Raw genomic sequence first — 22,196 nt, 5'->3', positions numbered from 1 at the left:
CATTTTGGGGACTTAGAGAAAGTGCTGAGGTCTGAGGAAGTTGCTAATATCAGTGTCAGTGGAGAAATGTAATGAAAGAAAGTTACAATCTGCTTTCAAGATTCAATGATTTCACTCACAAGTCTACACTAAATTTAATTCCATTTTCAAGGCTTTCTAATTACAGGTCTTAATAGAAAAATATAACATGTCAGAAAATAAGATTTGGAAGGCAATGAAAGAGAATAGCCTAGGAATAAATATAAAATAACTAAATGTACAGGACCTGTGTTTGAACAATTATAAAACCATACTTCAGGGTTTAAAAATACTTAAATCGAGGAAAAGCAATATTGCTTAGGATTAGAAAACTCAATGTTGTAAAAATTTCATCTGTCTAAATTAACCTATAAATTCAAAAAGACTTTAATTAAATCTATTAATGGGATCTTTGAAAGTTGAGGAAAATATGGCTACAATTCATTTAGCCAATGAAAAAGTAAGAGGAGATTGGACAAATACTTCAATGTGACAGAGTGACATTTTCTTAGCAGATATTTACAGATAATATCCAGAATGCTGTACACTTACAGAAATAGAGTGACAAATCAAAATAAAAAGTAATTCAAAGCAGACTCGGAAATACATGGGAATTTAGTACATAATAAAGTATAAATTCAAACCTACAAAGGTATAGATTACCCAACGTCTTTAGTGCGAGTAAAAGAAAAGCAATATCCAGCCTATTCCTTATGCTTAAAAACATTTATTTTTTTTAATATTTATTTGGATCTAGATGATATATTTTTTTTAAGTTTTTTATTTTAATTCCAGTTAGTCAACACACAGTGTTATATTAGTTTCAGGTATACAGTATGTTGATTCAGTAATTCCGTCCATCACCTGGTGATCATCACAAGGGCCCTCTTTAATACCCATCACCTATTTAATCCAACCCCCACCCACTCCTCCCCAGCAACCATCAGTTCATTCTGTGTAGTTAAGAGTTTGTTTATTAGTTTATATTTCTCTCTTTTTCCTTTTGCTCCTTTGTTCTCTTTCTTAAATTCCATAAATGAGTAAAATCACATGATATTTGTGTTTCTCTGACATATTTCACTTAGCATTATACTCTCTAGTTTTGTCCATGTAAATAGTTAAATATAATTAAACTACAGAATTACAACAGGAATAAATGTTTATATAAATGTATAAAGGAAATTCATTTTTATACATGGATAAAAAACAAGACCCAAAGAAAAATAATGTTATTATATTATGTAGCTTCTTATACCACATAAATAAAAAGATAAATTTTAAACAAGAATAATGTTTTGGAATGTACTTCCAACATTTATAACAAATTTCTTATATCTAGAATATGGCTAGATAATACCCAAAGATTCTTAGGCTTAATAATCATATTTTTTATCTTAATAATAATAGACTAGATTGATCATTTATTTCTTAGTTGATTTGATTTAACCAATAGAGAATAACTGTATTCAACCTTCATTGCAAACCTCATCATGACAGTAATTAATATATTGGAAATGCATCATTGAGCTAGCCTGTCAAAGAAAAAAAATTAATTACCATAAAGCTTTTCATGTATTAATGAGCAGGAGGGTTTGGGAAACATTTTATGACTGATAAAAAAGCTTGAGTAGCAAAGTACAGAAAAGTAAATGAGAATCAAGTGTTCTGCAGTTAAACAACATATGAGCACTCAATAGTATTTATTTAATTAAATTCAAATTACTACCGTTTCCTGGTTTGAAATCTCAGGAAATAATAACTATAGACATGTTGAATTTTAATAATTCTAACAAATGAATGTAAAGCAACTATTTTGGAAGATGAATAATTTTTAAAAATTTTGTTCCTGGGACACCTGGGTGGCTCAATTAGTTGAACGCCTGCCTTCAGCTCAGGTCATGATCCCAGGTCCTGGGATCAAGCCCCACATCCGGCTCCTTGCTTAGCAGGGAGCTTGCTTCTCCCTCTGCCTACCACTCCCCCTGCTTGTCTTCTCACTTGGCTCTTGCTCTCTGTTACTCTCTTTCTGAAAAATAAATAAATAAAATCTTTAAAAATATATTCTATTTCTAATCTTACCTGATTAAGAGTTCAAAATGTTTTTTTCTACTACTTTGCAGTAATAATTATAATGATGTCTGTTAGTCATCCATTCTCTGGCTTATCAAAAGTAAAAGTCTGGTTATTAATTAGGACTATAAACAGAAATGTTATTTCTATTAAGTATTTGATCATTGAATGAATTTTAATCTAGTTAATTTAAATTGCATAAAAGAAATGAACTGTTTTAATTAATTCCAATGATTTAATTAGTTTAATATAATTATAATCTGAAAAAAGACTACCAGATAGAGAATGTTAAATGTTTCCAGGATACTGGAAGATTCCATTGTTGTACTTTATAGCAGATATCTACCACCCAGAATTAACTATTCTTCCATCTTCTATTAACATATAGTTATTTTTTCTTGTATTTCACATAAATTGAATCAAATATTCTTTTGTACATGGTTTCCCTTGGTCATATCTATGTCTGTGAAATTCATCTATCTGAATGTACATATCAATATATTTTTTAGATTTCTGTAAAGTAATTATTTTAATATACTACAGTTAATTTATTCTTTTTACTGCTCATGAGTATTTTAGTTAGTTCTAGGTTTTGTCAATTGTGAATATTTAGTTTGTCTTCTTTGGTCCTGGTTTGTTTTTATTTTTTAATTTTCTTTGCATATACACAATTTCTCTGTACACACACACACACACACACACACACACACTCATACATATACACACACCTAAGAATAGAATTGCTGGGTTATAAAGTAGAAGTAGTGTTTTTTTATTAATTTATTAATATGAAAAACTCTTTCATACAGCCAAACTCCAAAGTGATTTTACCATTATTAATGTTCATTGAGAATGTTTAAAGTTCATACATTTTCAACAAGACTGGGAATTTTTAGTTTTTTAATTTTTTTAATTCCTCTAGGTTTCTAGAGATTACTCATTGTGATATCAAAATCACAGATACCCCAAGATATCTGATGATAAAGAGCAAATATTATTGTTCTTTTTGTCAGTTTGGTTAAACAGTACAGACTTTTTTTGCGAAGTGATTGCAATTTTTGCCATTTTTTTTCCTCAATTAGTTTTATTTTTATTTGATCTTTCTTCATTTATTTACAAAGATGATTATATATTCTGGATGAAAATTATATGTCAGAAACATACTCGATATCAAATATCATGAACATTTTTCCCCCTTTCTGTGATTTTCCCTATTTATCATCTACATAGTGTTTTTGAAAAACAGAAATCCTTCATTTTAATTCAGTTTAGTTAATCAACAAAGCAAAGTTTGGTTCTTTCTTGAGTCTTCTTAAGGAAAATTTTACTTACTAACAGATTTTGTAAAATTATGTATTACCAAGGACTCTTAGTCTGTACAAGATAGTGCAGATTTATTTTTCTCTACACTTCCCCGTTAAGCAAATCCATAGATCCTGAAGGTACAATAGCAACTAATGGAGAAATCTGAAAGGTTAGATAGGAGAATGCAGACTGATTTGAGACACGGGACCAGAGGAATGGCACCACAGGAGAGCATGTTGTCTTCACCCCCATCCTCGAAATAGAAAGACCACCCAGATCCAGTGTTTTCTGACTCTTAACAGAAGGCAGCTTAGATAATGGAAGTTATTCCATTTCCATTTATTCCCTTTCAGAATCAACCCAGAAAACATAGGGGAGCCTCGCTTGACTGATACCTTAATAAGCAGCATCAGTTGGGAGCCCTCCCAACAATAAGCAGCCAAAGAAAGAGCTCACTTTCTCTTCTGTGTCTGATACTCCTCTTTTCTGCTGAAAGATGCAGAGGCAGGTGTATGGAAATCAGGAAAGACCCAGCTAAAGTGAATGGCCTGGTCTAGGAGGCCTCTTTGTTCCAGCCATTCTGACTCACTCCTCTGATGCACAAGACACACCACTAGCGCTGTTTGGGATGGGTGGGGTGGATATGTGGAAGGAGACCCCACCACTCCCATCCCCACTTAGAAACACTCAACCAGAGGAAACCTCTTCTGTCCTCTCAGACAACATCATCAAGGACCAGTGGGGACTCCAGTGGCACCAGTTAAGCTAGGTAGACCAAAGTAACACTACCAAAATTCTGAAAATTAAACTGCCCTTGTAACCACAGCCCAAATGCAGGCCAAGACTAATATGCTAAATGTGAACAAGGTAACTGCCTGCTAATCTAAAATGTTTAAATAAAAACTCAAGATGTCCGAACATAATAACATTAGATGTTTAAGACAAACAAAGAAACAAACAAAATCCACATCAGTCATAAAAAGAAACAACAACAACAAAAAACTAACTTGAATAAGAAAAAATGAACATTTGACACCAACACCATGATGAATTAGATGTTAGCATTTTTTGACAAGGATTCTTTTTTTTTTTTTAAGATTTTTATTTATTTATTTGACAGAGAGAAATCACAAGTAGATGGAGAGGCAGGCAGAGAGAGAGAGAGAGGGAAGCAGGCTCCCTGCCGAGCAGAGAGCCCAATGCGGGACTCGATCCCAGGACCCTGAGATCATGACCTGAGCCGAAAGCAGCGGCTTAACCCACTGAGCCACCCAGGCGCCCTTGACAAGGATTCTTAAAGCAGGGTCAAGTTTTACAATAGATTTTAGAAAACTAGCATACTGTACAAAATATCAATGAGAAATTACAAGTTTCTTGCATGTATTTAATAACTTAAAAACTAAAGTATGTTGAAATCCTTATTTGTTTATCTAAAACACTGGATATTATAAAGTTATATTTTATTTAATAACTAAAACAATAAATTTATGTGATTTCTGGAATATTTTGTTCTAAAATTCAGCACTACTCCCAAAATTTTAATGTTGTACTTTATTTTCTGTTTTCAGAGAAAAATTAATTTAGTGAGAACAAATTAAAAGAAAATTCTATGGCTATTGATGCCTCTCATGTAAAAATTTACTAATACATGATAGGTTAAATGAATGCTTCTGTGATACATATATTATGGACACTCCTTGGGTTTTTTGTTTTGTTCTGTTTTGTCTTTTTCATGTAGTTAACACATGTCCTTGAGTGTGTATTCAATGCACAGGTGCCATTTTTACTGATTATTTTTGCATTTAATTTCATCTACTTAGGCAAACGTTTGGGTATGCTCTCCTTTTTCTTAACTGTTACACTAATTCTACTTAATCCTATAAATATAACAGTCTTTTTCCACAAGTCTATTAACATGCTAAGATGTATCAGTTCAATATGCAACCTTATAATTTTAACAGTTCCTATTTTCAGACTTCCTTATTCTCTTTTATAACATATTGTGTTTATCATATTCAACCTACACATGTGAGGTTATATGGCAAAGCGGTAGAAGAGTGGGCTTTAAAAGCTGGCTGAAATCCCTGCCTTGAAATCACCGTGCTATCATGCTTATTACCTCACTGTTTTCACATGGCAACTTTATTAACCCTCGGATTTTCATCTATAAAAGAAGGGCAGTAAGATGCCTGCCTTGAAAACAAAATAGGTAAAGCATTTGACCATTCTCTAACAAATGGTAGGTGTTCAATATATATTAGCAATTGTTATTCAGAAATTGTGGTGCACCCATGGCTGTGGTATATCAGTCTGGAATGATAAACAAGCACATTGCCTCTCTTTGTAACTAAGTATTTCAAGTTCAAAACATCCATATGCAAGTTCTTATTCTGCCAGCTCATCCTATAGACTTGAGAGTTCTATCATTGGTACATATCTATGATTAAACTTTTGGAATTTTAATTTGAATTATCATACTTATTTGAACCATGTATCTATGAAGTCAGCAAGTCTTGATGGTTCACCTTTCCTAATATTCCCATACTTTTTTCATTCCACTTAAAGAAACTACTAATCATTTTTCCCTAAGCATGTTGATAACATTTGTGAAATACACAATTTTCATAGAAAATCTGTGAACCCCAATACCAAAAATTTATAATTAATAAAATACTTGAAAATAGAATATATGAACAGCTACTCAAAACTGAAAAAAAGAGACAACCCAACACAAAAATACATAAAAATGTTGAAGCAACACTTTACAAATAGTAAATGCAAATGATAATGATCCATTCTGATGAGAAAATTGATGCAGAACTGATTCAAATAAGGTGGAGTTGCTAATGGAAGGACAGTGGTCAAAGAACAGTGAGACAACTAGTACTCTGCCTTCCACGGTCACATTATCCAGGTTTTTAGAGAAATCTGTAATCAATTGTTTGATGCTTCTAGTCAGCCTACTCTCAAAGGTAAACTGACAAAATCCTCAATCTTTGTATTTTCTTATTATCATAATTATGAACATTTCTCCCACTTTAAAGGCTTTAAACCTAACATGTAATCAAATTATAAGATGCAGTTTAGCACTTAAATGTTTTAATCTATAAATGTCTCCAGACAGAGAAAAAGTGAATAAAATGCTCTTGAGGAAATGAAGATCTGGTGGCAGTGTCATTTCTGAATATTTTGAAAAAAAAAATAGCAATGGAAGAAGTAACTCTAAAAAGTCTGAATTATGAAAAGAACTTTCTTTTTCAAAAAAAGTGGGGAAATACGTCAATTATTAGGGAAATTCAGGAATAATTATCAAAAAATACTGTTAACAAAGAAAAAAAATCTCTGGCCTTGAAAATAAAACAAACAACAAAAGCCTTTGATTAAAAGTGACAACCATTCGGGGTGCCTGGGTGGCTCAGTGGGTTAAGCCACTGCTTTCGGCTCAGGTCATGATCTTAGGGTCCTGGGATCAAGTCCCGCATCGGGCTCTCTGCTCGGCAGGGATCCTGCTTCCTCCTCTCTCTCTCTGCCTGCCTCTCTGCCTACTTGTGGTCTCTCTCTGTCAAATAAATAAATAAAATCTTAAAAAAAAAAAAGTGACAACCATTCAAATTGCATATACTTTAATCATCACAAAGCTCATAAATTGGGCAAAGTCTGACTATTTTTAACAAGTCTAGTTTTGTAAGTATAGCTAAATTAATGGTTATAAATTATTGTTACTAACACTGCGCATTATTCAATCATTAATATTATTTATTAAAATAGATGTGGATATTGAATGGAATATCAAAGGTTTATATTTTCACTAATTCTGAAATTTTTACTGTTGTTCGAATGAAGGCATTTAATGCATACACAATCCTTTTTTGATTTTTTTGTTTTTTGTTTTTTGGGTTTTTTTTTTTTTGGTAACAAAACTGGAAAGGATAAATAAATACTAGCCTTACAGAATTGGGTATAAAAATGTTTCAAAAATATACTGAATAAAATCTTTAAAATTTAGTACAAATTAGTTGAAGTCTTAAATATATGTTTTAAAACAAGAGATTACAGGAGTAATAGATGAGAAATACAATTAACAATGAAACAGTGGAAAATGATGTCAAGATATGCTGATGTCAGTTGTTGGAAAGTTTAATGAGTCAATCATTTAATGTAGATTCTAAAATAGCAGACATAATCTTGTTTGCATTAATATAGTATAAATAACATCAGAGGAAATAATCACCTAGCAGCAATCCATGTTGAATAAGACAACCCCAGGAGGATTTTGTTCATTAATTGGATACATGCTATTTATCTTTAAAGTACTGAATTTAACATCGTCCAGAGTTTATAGCAAATACTCCATAAAAATTATGAATTTCAGGCCTAAATAGCGTTCAGAAGTTAATAATGCAAATGGTAAGAGGCAGGAAATCTAACACAGATATCATTCAAAATAACTACATGTTCAACATGACAAGGTTCAAGATGACATGTGAAAACTATTTAAACACTGAGCTGCTATTTCTCCCTTCCTTCCACCGATAGTCATTGGTTATTGCACTAACTGGAAGCATGGGGACACACATAACCTATGGGATAGGAAGATTAGATTAACCCTATGTTGTTTCAAATTGCAAAGCTAAGAAAATTTTCTTTATAAATAAGATGGAACTAAACAATAATGGGTTAAGCTGCCTATTATCTTTTGAATTGGACATTTTTATGTAAATGTTGAATGACTTTTTGCTGTATAACATTTGCGAGATATTTGGAATGGAATTCATTGACCCTGACTATAACCTTTTATTTATATTGTATAGTTTGGTAAGATTTTCATTATTGGTCAGATATAAAGATGTAATTATGTTTTAATTTCGTGGTTTATCCAGCACTCATATATCTGTTATGAACCACGTAATACTTTGCATTATTTAGTATGAATTTTGTTTTCTATAAATACTTTGTAATAAGTGTACAACCCTGCTACAGCGTATTTTTTTCAAGGTTCAATTAAAATAATATTGCCTTAGTCATGTTTCTTAGACCCCCAAAAAAGAAAATAAAAGTCCACTCTTAGTTTTTTGTCACATATGTCATGTTGCATATATTTTCTATGTTGTAGCCTACATTTATTTTTGCCAGTTAGAATGTTTTTTTCTTAAATGCAGATTTTTGTCATTCAGGTAATTGAATTACCTTGTCAATTACTATTTAGGAGAGAGCAAGAGGATTTTAGGAGGTCTTTTGTGGTGGGGCAGGGAGGGCAGGCATTTGTGGTGGGAAAAGACAGTGAGATAAGTTTGATTACTTAAAGAGGTAAATCTTAGGAGAAGACTTTAAGCAAGCCAGTAGTCTGGTTTATGCCATAAAAAGGACTTCTGTGCCAAGACAGTACAAGTACCCCCATGCTATAACCCAATGAATTACGATCCTTCATTTCTGAAACCCTTATTTTTTTTACCAGTCAATGTGTGGCTTTTTTATTTCAATTTTCTTCATATTTTCTGTATGTTTTTATTGTAAATGTTGGTAGGAAATTATTTAAAGCATAACTTCTTATTTGGTATATCTTTATTATGAATTTGATCTTTTAGCATTTCAAAATATATTAATATATATTCTTGAATAATTTCTAGCTGCATTTAAATTTCTCTGATAAGATTTTGGTTCCTGATAACTGATTTTTGTTAACCATTACATGATGTATCTTTTATATTTTTTCTTTTCTTCAGTATATCTAAATCCTTTTATTTTAGATCTCTTTTATATATCTTAATGTCACAGTTTACTTAATTATTAAATCCGATAGTCACTTGTCATTAAATATGTGAGTTTAGATCATAACCACATCCATACGTAAATATGATAGATATGTCTAATATTAATTTTCTATTTTCAATAATTATTACTTTATTATGTTATTTGTTCAAGTTCTGTCTTCTTTAAATGTTTCCCATTGCAGTTTTCTTCCTTAATTTTGTGATTTTATTATTAATTTAAAATTAAGCAGACTCATATTTTCTAATATTTAAATTTGTTAACTATATTTTATATAAATAAATTCAGACATTATCCTTAATGCTTTATTATGAACACAAATAAAATTTATAAATTTCCTATCTCTTGATTTATCCTCTTTATTTTATTTTATTCTTAGTTTTTACCTTCATGTCTTAGATACAGTCAAAACTCTTTTTGATTCCTCATTTTTAAATAAAGTATTCATTGAAATGCAGTGTACTTGCTGAAAAGTGCACATTACAAATATATGCACCAAGTGTGCACATATGTGTAAATACCACACATGATTGCTTTATCTCCAAGCCTGTTTTAAATGTAATATTTTGAAATGATCATTGCTAAGAATATAGTGAAGTGGTGTTGAATACGCAGTTGAAATCAAGATCAAAAACATTCTTTTTACATTAAGTTTTCTCTAAATCGATGGTGCAGACTTCCCCTGCTTTGCTCCTAGGCTTGCTTCTCCAGATAGTAGAACTTGGTTATGCCTTAGGATGTTTGGGGGAGCATGGCATCAATGATAGTTATTTAAGATAAAATGCCATCAAATATGCTTCTGTGATAGTCAAGACAATGAAATAGAACAGATATAACTGACAACTTTGGAAAACTGGTCAATGGTGTATGTTCACGATATGATTAAGAGAAAAGTAAGCCCTTCCAATACGATTTAGTCTGATATTATAGTCAATAATTGTGTTAAAATATTAATGTCATTTTGTTAATAAAATACTTTGGATCAAATTTATATATTTTAATAATTTAACAGGTATTAAATAGTCTAGAATAATTTATAAATATATGCACCATGAGTTGGTGACCTCAGAGCTCTCTAGAAACTGGCTGTGCTTAAAAATAAAAATGAAAAGCAATCAGAAAAAAACTTTTCACAAAATGCCCACATTAATAGCTAATGAAATAGATATAATGTGTCTATCACATTACAGAAATATATCATAAATAGAAATAAATAAGTTAGAAAAAGCACAATGTAATGCAGTTTTTCTCTCTTCATAAAATTAATTCATTAACTTTTCTTGAGATAACTTTTTTCTTTCTTTCATCTTGTCCTCTAATTAATATACTCATTTCACCTACAATGGTTTTATTGACTATTAGTTGTTTTGGATGTGTTCAAAATTTAAATAATACATATAGAAAACAGATTTTAGAATACTTGTTGAAATGAATATACCTCTTTATCAACTTCAGTGAGAAATATATTGGCATAAACATTGGTGGTTAGCATCTTAGAATGACTCTAACAATTATTTGAGTAATTACCTAACTGCTTCTTGCACTCACTAGACTCTAATGCCAGTGGGATATGTAGACCATCTCCTCACCCATAATTATGCCTGGCACAGAATAGCATTTAATTATTTTTGTATGAATTAAAATGTAGGTATTAGAATATCTATTTTAGTGACTCAACTTCTGATTATCCATGTCTAAAAGAGGAAGACTGAAGATTGAGAATATTCTCTAAGCCACTCTTGACTATTTGAGTGGTCAGTTATCTCAGCTCCATTACTCAAGATGGGATAACTTCCTTTCACTCACTCTGTGCATCAATTATAATCACAGTTACTACTGCATTTAACTTTGCCTTTGTATGCTCATATATTCTTTTTTTTTTAATTTTAATGACACTAATAGCTTTATTTAACAAACATTGAGTGGCTACTATGTGCAAAGCACTGTGCTAGGTGCCATGAAAGATACAAAGATGAGAAAGACATAGTCCCTGCCCACAAGGAGCGTATAATCTAGTCGGGGGAGACAGACAAATACACAAATAACTAGAATACGAGGCAGTAAACAACAGAGTGGGCAAGTGCTGAGTGTGGTCTGAGTGTGATACTAACTAGCCTCAAGGTTCCAATCTGAAACACTGGTGATATAGTGTTGGCTGCTTTGAAAAACTCTATCTCAGTATCAGTGTAACAGATGTTTAAAGGGTCCTACCCAAGCAGCTGGAGGCAAGAGAGCAGGTCAGGTGGAGGAGCTGTTTGAAACACTGTCACACCTACATAGTGGTGCTGATACAAGTATGTAGGGACAGCTAAAAAAAAACAAAAACATATATATCATCTGTCCTTTGGTTAATGGCTATAGCTACTGTTTTAAACAATATATTTTTATATAAAAAGGAATTTGTATAATCCCAGAAAAATCAATTTAAGGATTAATATTAATTCAACAAAGAAACTTGCCATAGGCAATTTTCTTATTTACTAATTGATTAAATCTTTTCTCTAAATATCTATTAAGCTCTGTAGCAATTAAACAGTTAGACATCTAAGTATTGCTGAGTAAAAACCTCTTATATTCAGCCTTCTGAAGGAATTGGTCATATACCTGATAACCTGAAATAATACTATTCTAATAGCAACAAGAAGGCCTTAAAGAGATTTAAGGAAAATAATTTTTAATGCTTCAAATGCAAATGGAATACACGCTGATTAAATACAATTCAGTGTTCTTTGAAAATATCTCAATGACAGCATTTGATACCAGTTAAGGCCAGCAAAATTGAAGTGAGGAAAATATCACATGTATTGTCTTTCATTGGTTTCATATATCATTGCCTATGACAATGGCAACTCAATGTTTTCTTTGAAAATTCCATTTACTGGTACTGATGAACTTTTATTTGCTTTTAGCTTGTATGCTAATAACAGCTGCTGACCACTTCCTCTTGGTACTGCTGTCTGATATAAATGGCAAAGTAGAAGCACATTTCCTGGCTGCTTTTCCTACTTCCTGAATTGCAGGGTTCACTGCTTAGCCTGTTTCCTTCCGTGTGTCACTGTGATCCTGGGACCTCTGCTGCTTTCGCTCAAGGAAACGAGCACGTGCATCTGATATGGATTTATCATCATTTCTTCTTTGCATTTTCTTGAGGACTTCTTTTGAGATTCCATCCTTTAGATGCTTTACGTTTTCCTTATTTGTCCATCTCCTTCTTGCATCTTCTCTCACTTCACGTCGGGCCACACTGCTCAAATCATGTGCATTAAATTCATGCAACTTGGGTAACAAGTCTCTCACCCATTCATAACGGATTGGACACACAATTCTTGCGTAGACTTTCATGGTAACTAATACCTCATGAAAAATGATCCATTCGAGTTTGGTTTCTTGTCCATGAAGTGCTGAGGAAGGATGAATGTGAACTGGGCTTCCACGCCCATCCATGGTGCAAAATGTTCTCCCAACGGATCTTCGAGCTACATTTTTGAAATAGCCTGCACAAAGACATCTTCATAGTACTTCATGTTTCGGGCCTTCAAAGGTCTCTCTTGGGAAATCACTTTGCTGTTTAAGCTTCCTGATTAGTTCTCGAAGTTGAGCTTCAACACGAAATGCAGAAAATAAGCATCGCCAGTGAATCCAGTGTTTTTGGCACCATGAAGCTGGAGCTCCACTTGATTTGCACTGTTCAAAGATGACAGCTAAAGTTGCAAAGTCATTAAATCCTCCAGCTTTAGCTGCCAATTCTCGATGTCTTTGTTCTGCTTCCTTCTGATACTCTGGATCAACCGGTGTAATGAAGACATTTTCCACAGACAACATTGCTGCTATTGGAAGTAGTAGATCTTCACAATCCAGAGAAGCAGCCTTTATTACTGCACACGTCAGATGTGGAGGGAGAGGAAATTCCACCATAGACAAACCCAACCTGGTCACATGGCCGCTCCTGTCCATAGCATCACATTGGTAAAGTTGTTTAAGAGCTTCCAAAATGAATCTCTCATTAGGTGGATCCAAATAGGGAAACCTTATAACATCATGTATGGCAAGGCACTTTAAGGTCAGAACTACAGATTTCAAACTAGTTCTCTTAATCTCAGGGATCACATGGTCAGGCATACACTGGTTCCAAAATCTTTACTGTAGATCCGAAAGCATTTTCCTGAGGAAGTCCTGCCAACTCGGCCACTTCGCTGTAACGCCTCACTCTTTGAAATTGGAACCACCTCCAGGATGTCCAACCCTAATCTGGGATTGTGATTTAACTGCTTCACAAAGCCACCATCTACCACATATCTAATTCCATCTATTGTCAAAGACGTTGCAGAAATATTGGTGGATATGACACATTTTCTAATTCCAGGTGGAGGTGGCAAAAATATTCTCTGTTGATCTGTTGTCATAGATCCATAACATAGCAATATTAACAAACCATCCAGAGTTGTATCTTGAACATCATAATCATAATCAACAGACTCTGCCATCTGAAAAAGTAACTCACAACTTTTTTCAATTTCAAACTGACCAGTCAGAAAAACCAAGATGTCTCCAGCCATTTCATTCAAATGGATATCCATGGTCACTTTCACAATCGCTTGAATATATGCAGTATTTTCTCTGTCCCATGGGCCAATCAAATTGCAGAATTTTTCTCTGACTGGATAAAGCCTTCCAGGTATATAAAATATTGGACAATTTCCAAAGAATGCAGAGAGCTTGGCTAATTCCATGGTTGCTGACATCACCACAACCTTCAAATGTTCCTTCCTATTAGGAGACTTCTCCTGAAATAACTTCTTCAATAAACCAAACAAGATGTCTGTAGTTAGAGTTCTCTCATGGGCTTCATCTAAAATGATGACACTGAACTTGGTAAGATTTGGATCTCCCAGAATATGTTTCAGTAAACATCCATCAGTCATATATTTGATTGCAGTTTCCTTAGAGCTGCAATCATCAAAATGAACTTGGTACCCTACTTTGGATCCCAAAGTGCATTTCATTTCTTCAGCAACCCTCTGAGCAACTGATATAGCAGCTACTTTTCGTGGTTGAGTCACACCAATCATACCATGTTGTGAAAACCCTGCTTCATACAGATATTTTGTGATGTGCATCCTTTCTCTTCTCTATCAGCGATGGAAACAGCCGGAGGCCGCTCTTCCTGAAGGTCTATTGACCGCTCACCCTCCTCCTGCCGCCTTGGCGCCCTGCCCGCGACGGCAGGAAACCGGGACATAGACCTGGCCCGGAGCGGAGGTGAGCACGTCCACCGATCAGGGGAGATGGGAGGGAAAAGGGGCTGTATGCTCATATATTCTTAAAAAAAAAAAAAAAGATTTTAATTATTTATTCATTCCAGAGAGAGAGAGAAACCTGCAGACTCTGCATTGAGCACAGAACCCAACTCGGGGCTTAATCTCAATATCCTGAGACAAAACCAAGATTCAGATGTTTAACTAATTGAGCCACCCAGTCACCCTATATGCTGATGTATTCTTATAATAACATGAATAATCAAAAATTAACTGACAGCATAAAGTTAACTAATTGACTGGCAGCATAAAGTTAACTAACTTATTCAAGAATATCATATAAATGTGCTTAATCCATTATAAAAAAGTCTTACCTTGTTCTTTTGAGGTACATTCTCCTACAGTCTTTCCGGTATTTATCTTTGTCTTCATGATAAATTATATCAAAGATGTTTTCTTTTAGCAATTTTTTCTCTAATGGGCACCTGTTTATTTTTTTTTTGTAAAATTTCACAGAATAATTTTATCATTTTCTTTTCTATGATATGCTCAAGGTCTTTTTCTAATCAATATTTTATTATGTCAGATTCTTTACCAAATATATTTTATTATAATTGAATCTTACATATTACTGTCTCTACTTAAAATAATTTTCTAGGGGGTGCCTGGGTGGCTCAGTGGGTTAAGCCACTGCCTTCAGCTCAGGTCATGATCTCAGGGTCCTGGGATCGAGTCCCACCTTGGGCTCTCTGCTCAGCAGGGAGCTTGCTTCACTTCCTCTCTCTCTGCCTGCCTCTCTGTCTACTTGTGATCTCTCTATGTCAAATAAATAAAAAAAATCTTTAAAAGAAAATAATTTTCTAGGGAAGAGATAAATAGTGTTTGTTGATACATCTATAAATAAGACAAAGATCCCAATCCCATAAAACTTACATGTATAGGTGGCGCCTGGGTGGCTCAGGGGGTTAAAGCCTCTACCTTCGGCTCAGGTCATGATCCCAGGGTCCTGGGATCGAGCCCCATATCGGGCTCTCTGCTCACCAGGGAGCCTGCTTTCTCCTCTCTCTCTGCCTGCCTGCCTCTCTGCCTACTTGTGATCTCTGTCTGTCAAATAAATAAATAAAATCTTAAAAAAAAACCTTACATGTATAAATAGAATTATTGTCATGACCATTTTATGAATAATGTTAAATAGGGTAAAAGAAAAGTGTGATGATTATTCATTTATGTAATATGATAAGGTAAGTTCTTTTAATGATGCATAGAATGAGTGTAAACCTGAATGAAATGAGAGTGAGAGCCATATGATATCTAAGGAAAGAGTTAGAGATTACCTTTAACATGTTAGAAATAGTTTGTAGCCCAAGGTAAAAATTCAATATGCATTAGAAGAACAGATCATAAGCCCCCAATCCCTAAGTGTGTAATGGAATCCTCAAAATCCTAGAAAACTGCTAAGGTGTGTTAATAAGAAAGAAACCAATTTTAGAAAGCAGGAGCCAGAATGCCTCCTGCTTTCAAAACTCAAAGGTGGTTTTTGGAATTGACCGTTATCTCCTTAGGAATTTAAACCAATCTTTGCTTGCAAGCTACTTTGTTTTTACTTTAATCATTTCCTTGTTTCTTTTACTCATTTACTAATTTATGTTTCTCATGTGTTGATATGTGTGTATTTTCTTTACTAGAGCTTAGAAACCTAACCCTGTTGCCTGAGAACACATTCTTACCATGTTTGACATTGACTCTTAAGTATCTCTAAATGAAAATGAATTCCAAATGTTAAAAAGTGTTAGGGGGATTTGGAAATTATTGATCCTTAGCTGATGGGATTTCACAGTTGCCAATTAGGAATATGTACATACATCTAGCTCTCTTTCAGAATACTTAAACATTTTTCAAAAAGCTATGAAAGTCAAAAATGGTCATTGCGGAAGCAGCCCATTTTATCTGCTGCAAACTGTTCCTCATTTGCCATTCTGCAGTGTGAAAAGTGATGAAGATACTTCACATGGTCCTGGGTTGGGGATCTGGTTGGTTCATATGAGACTTTGACAGTTGGGCTCTCAGGTCACATCCCTCATATACTTGTAATCAATGTCTGAAAATACGTGTCTTCTCTAGTCATCTACAAAACTTTGCCCCAGTTTAAAAAAAAACTGTTAACAGTTTTTTTCATAACTTGTATAGTTATGACTGTCTTTTTACTGAAGACTGAATTTTCTCTAATTTTCCTTTTTCTGTTTAATTTTTTTTTTTTTAATCAACCTAGGGGGGACACCTGGGTGGCTCAATTGGTTAAGTGACCTCTCTTGATTTTAGCTCAGGTCATGATCTCATGGTTGTAAGATCCAGCCCCACATTAGGCTCTGCACTCAGCATGGAGTCTGCTTGAGATTCCCTCTCTCCTTCTGCCCTTCCCCCCACACTGCTCACATACTTCTCTCTCTCTCAAAAAAAAAGAAAGAAAAGAAAAGAAAAAAAGAAAATCATTTTAAGAAAAAGAGCAGAAATAGATATGTGTATAATTATTTCCCTTTATCTGGAGATTTTTCTTCATTTTATACTCAACTTTGAAAATATTAAAATATCTGAGGTTTTCATTTCAACATAATTAGCTTTGGCTCAATTCATATATAATGCTAATAATCTTTTTTCCCTGTTGACACTGACCGATCATTCATCAACTGCATGAAATTTCACAACAGACAAATATGGATAAATGAAGAGAACACTCAATTAATGTCATATTTTGAGCATGTCAAATGTGAATTTTCCTGTACTGCCAAGAAAACATCATAGTACCTGTCCTCACCTAGGCATTCCTTCTGACTGTGATCAATTTCTGTCTTAGTTACACACTAATTCATTTTCAATAGAAAATAGCTATTACAAAAGAGAAGGAAATTTCACTTTGGGAATCTACTTTGACATTAACCTTGAGAGAGCAGCCCATATAGTCAATTATGACAGACTTTTTGAGGTTTGGCCTAGACTTCAGCCCTAGATGGGCTGAAAATAAGATATACTAATGTAAAAACATTAAGTTCATTTTTTTCTGAAATTGTCCAAATGAAATATTAATGATTCAGCCTTTGGATATAGTATATTTTCTCTTTACTGAAAGTATTATCATTTACTATGGTAGATGTAAACAGTAGGGAGAGAGAAGTAAAATTAAAACTTTTAGCACTCAGGTCTGAAATGATCAATGTAGATGAAAGCTTATAAGTGCTCTAAGAACTTTCACTGTATCTTAAAGTATGAAAAGATAGTTTTTTTCTTTTTTATTCTTTGTCATCTTTATAATTTTCTTACATTTTTAAAATGATTTAGACAACAAAACATTCAAAATATTATATGTGTTATAAATATATTGACTGTAAAAATATAAATATATCCTACTACCTGGGTTCACTGAGCTCATAATTTAGAGATACAATAAGATAATTTGAAAATTTCAATACAATGCTATGAGGGTATTATTAGATGTCTTAATAGTATCTTCAGAATGATTAAGGTAAAATCCTATGCTCTTAGTGTTAGTTATTGTATTCTTAAAACAAACAAACAAACAAAAAAAAAACAAAAAAACAATCCGGATGTGAAAAGGTGTCTGAGTGTGTTGGAGGAGCTAGGGACCCTGCAGGTGACCTCACAGATCCTCCAGAAGAACACAGATGTGGTGGCCACATTGAAGAAGATCCGCCGTTACAAGGCCAACAAGGAGGTGATGGAGAAGGCCACAGAGGTCTACACAAGGCTCAAGTTTCAGGTCCTGGGACCAAAGATTGAGGCCATCCAGAAGGCGACCAGAGTGGGGTTGGAGAAGGAGAGGGCTGAGGTGGAGAAGGCCGAGGAGGTGCTGGCCAGAGAGAAGGCTTCCACGGAGAAGGCAGAGGTTGAGGCGAGCACTGATCTCTCAGGCCCAGTGAATGGCAAGGCCATGTCCCAGAAGGGGGAGAGCGTGGAAGACAAAGAGCAGGAGGAAGGACAGAATTTGAGGAGAGGCCGGGGTGTGGCTCCTCAGAAGAGCCAGTACACAGCGACAGCGCACGAGAGGGCCCCGAGATGGACATGTCTGGGAAGGAGCGGCAGAGGTGCCGGGAGGGGGCGGATGGACTCGGAGTCCCTGGACGAGGAGGACAGTTGAGCCCTGTCAGCTAGGCCTACCCATCGCACGTAGATGCCCCAGGCTTGCCCCGGCCCCTGCCCACCACCCGCGGAGCAGAGACCTGGTGGGGAAGCACCATGCTGTCCCTTTGTATCTGTCCCCTGGGTTGTTTTTCTGCCTGACTTCTGTGATTTCCAACCAACATGAAATGACTATAAAGGGTTTTTTTTTAATGGGGGGGGGGGGAGTGTTAGTTACTGTATTCTTTTTTTTTTTTTTAAGATTTTATTGATTTGTTTGACAGAGAGAGATCACAAGTAGGCAGAGAGGCAGGCAGAGAGAGAGGAGGAAGCAGGCTCCCCGCTGAGCAGAGATCCTGATGCAGGGTTCCATCCCAGGACCCTGGGATCATGACCTGAGCCGAAGGCAGAGGCTTACTGCCACTGAGCCACCCAGGCACCCCAGTTACTGTATTCTTAAATAACTTAATAAGTTAGTGTTAAATAACCTAATAACTTAAATAACTTAAATAAGTTAGTGTTATTGTATTCTTAAATAAGCAGTTAGAAATTTCAATAAATGTGTAATGGCTAACATTTTCATTTTGTTTATGAAGTTACTTTATTTCAACCATTAATTTCTTCCTTTCTCTTTCATCCTCATTTAAAGATCCCAAAAGCGAAAAATAGAACTGTGTGATAAGCCTGAATTGAGGCAGTTAGAGTGTGCCTTAACGTTCATAGTCCATATAGATAAGCCAATCCATAAATATTACATTTGCTCCTTATTAAAGGACAAGGACAAAAACTCAAAGGTTTAAAACTAAATTGTGTACAGGTGATACATTTTGAATGAATAGCCAAAGAATGTTGCTGAACTTGCTGAACTATTGTCAGTAACTTGCCTTGGACTTAGTACTAATACTAATATTCATAGACTTCACCAGTGAATGAAAAACTCTTTCTGTGCTCTCTTTATAAGTGAAAAGAAAATAACTCCTATCCCCTTGGGTTGAAAATGAACTTTTGGATTAAATCCCCAGCTTATCAGAATTAATCAAATTAAAATCATGTAAGCTCTCCAATTTAATTTACTTTACATTGTCGTGTGAACAATGTATTTAGAAAATGTAAACCATTAATAGGAAATCTCTAGTGTTATGTTTTAATAATATATTTGGGCTTCAAATTATCATATGTTGGTTTTTTTTTAACAAATTGAATTAGCTGCTTCTGTTTCTTCTCATCATTGTATATCATGGGGAAAAAAGATACATATAACAAATGAACCCATAATCTCACTATTCAGAAGTAGCCATTATCTATATATTTCCATATGATTTCTTCAATCCTTTCAATTTCATTCTCTACCCTTACCCACCCTAAAATGAGGACACCACATTGCTTTGCTTAAATAAGCAAATAAGTCCCTGAGAATAAGGACCTTATTCTTTTATTTCTTTCTTCTAATTTTGTGTATTTGTCAGAGAGAGAGAGAGCAAGCAAGCAAGCAAGCAGGCCCTATCAGGGGGTAGGGCAGAGGGAGAGGGAGAAGCAGACTGCCTGCTGAGCAAGGAGCCTGACATGAGGCTCGATCTCAGGTCTCTGAGACCATGACCCAAGCCGAAGGGAGACACTCAACCAACTGAGCCACCCAGGGGTCCTTAAGGGCCTTATTCTTAAGGGACTTAAATTCTTAAGGGACTTAAATAAGCCCCTGAGAATTTTCTGAAAAGTAGATGGACTACTACCTAATAGGTGCTTATAAGGAGGATCCTTGGGACCTCGTGCTGTGACCTCCTATTCATGACATTATAGTTTCAGTTTGTGATTGTTAGCTCATGTGAACCTTATTAAAATGGCCAAAATCTGGAACACTAACATCAAATGATGGCAAGGATGTGGAGAAACAGGAACTCTCATTCATTGCTGGTGGGAGTACAAAATGGTACAGACACTTTGAATGACAGTTGGAGGTTTCTTAATAAACCAAATATGCACTTAACCATATAATTCAGTAGTCTCGCCCTTTCATAGTTAAACGTCTGCCATAACTCCCCAAACTTGAAGAAAGCAAGATGTCCTGCAGTAGGTGAGTGGATAGACAAACTGTGGTACATGCACCCAATGGAGTATTATTCAGTATAAATTGAGTATGAACACTGATTTAAACAATCGACTTTGGGTGCTTATGATGTGTCAGCATACGTTCATCTAGTATAATAAATGTACCAATCCGGTGGGGGATGTTGATGACGGGGGCAGCTGTGGGTGTATGGGACCAGAGGGTATCTGGTAAATACTTGTACTTTTTTTCTTAATTTTATTAGAAAACTAAAACTAAACTGCTCAAAGAAAATAGTCTTAAAAGAAGTTATAAAATCTGTTAATTGATTTTATTAGTAATGATATGACTTCTTTTCTACATTTACTGGACAGCTATATTTATATGTGCAGAAGTAATCTTATATTTATATGTGCAGAAGTAATCTATGCATACATTTTCCCATTATCATAATATCAATATTTTATATTTTTATGATTTAAAGATACAATCTTATATAAGAATATTAATCTTTTACATGGTTATAAAGAGTATATTTTCCTGTGTTTTATTGATTTTATGTCATTCTTAATATATACATATTTAATGTTTTAGAACTGAGTTTTATTTATTTATTATTTTGGCTTTTGTGCTTAGGAAGATTGTATTAGTTATCTATGTCTCCATAAAAAATTATCCCCAAATGTGGCATCCTATTAAAACAAACATTATCTGGGGTTCCTGAAGGGGATGGTGTTGGGGAGATGGGGTAACTGAGAGACAGACATTAAGGAGAGCATGTGATGTAATGAGCCCTGAGACTTATATAAGACTAATGAATCACTGAACTCTACCTCACAAACCAATAATACATTATATGTTAATTAATTTAATTTAAATTTTTAAAAGTGGAAAAAAAAAGACAAAGCATGGAAACTTTTCTCCTAAGAAGATTAAAGATAAACAAACAAACACACAGACAAGCGTCATCTCAAACTTTCTATAGTCAGGGACTTGGATATGGCTTAGCTGGGTCCTTTGGCTCTTAGTCTCACACATCTGCCATTAAGTCATCCAGGACTGCAATCATCTCATGGCTTAGATATTCATAAGAATATCTAAGATCATTCAAATGACTGTTAGCAGTTCCTCACTTGTTGTTGGAATGAGGGTCTCAGTTCCTCATTGGCTGGTGCCCTCTCATAGGCCAGCTCACAACTTGTCAGCTGATGTCCATCAGAGCAAGCAAGGGAGACAACAAGAGTGGTTGACAGATGGCAAGTGAGGCAAAAGTCATAGTATTTTGTAACCTACTGAGGTCTCATCACTTTTGTTCATTACTCTACTTAGAAGCAATACAAAGCACAACACACATTCTTGAGAAAGGGATTTTACACACACACATGCTCACAGGCTTGTATGTGCGTGCACACACCCCCGCCCCGAAGACAAGTATTTGGCAGGATTTTAGAAGCTGTTCACATAGACCTTTCACAATCTTACAACAGTTATTTTGCATGTATATGTATAACATTCTGTTTTGACCTATGTCTTTCCCTGTATTTTAAAATTTGTTGCATATATTTGCTAAGATATCTTGGCATAAATATAAAACTATATCATTG

The 22,196-nt window shown here is 34.5% G+C and overlaps 1 protein-coding gene across 1 annotated transcript; it reads right to left on the bottom strand.

Moving 5' to 3' along the window:
• Positions 1-11,044: 11,044 nt before the first annotated feature.
• LOC116576534 (probable ATP-dependent RNA helicase DHX40) lies at positions 11,045-14,448 on the bottom strand. The gene is given in 3 exon segments (XM_032318875.1): positions 11,045-13,298; positions 13,301-14,269; positions 14,272-14,448. Coding segments are annotated over 3 exon segments (2,205 nt in total). The 5' UTR covers positions 14,402-14,448; the 3' UTR covers positions 11,045-12,192.
• Between the last annotated feature and the right edge of the window lie 7,748 nt (positions 14,449-22,196).

This window comes from Mustela erminea, chromosome 17 (assembly GCF_009829155.1).
Source record: "Mustela erminea isolate mMusErm1 chromosome 17, mMusErm1.Pri, whole genome shotgun sequence".
In the NCBI taxonomy this organism is placed as follows: Eukaryota; Metazoa; Chordata; class Mammalia; order Carnivora; family Mustelidae; genus Mustela; species Mustela erminea.
This window is presented reverse-complemented; position numbering and strand designations above follow the sequence as displayed.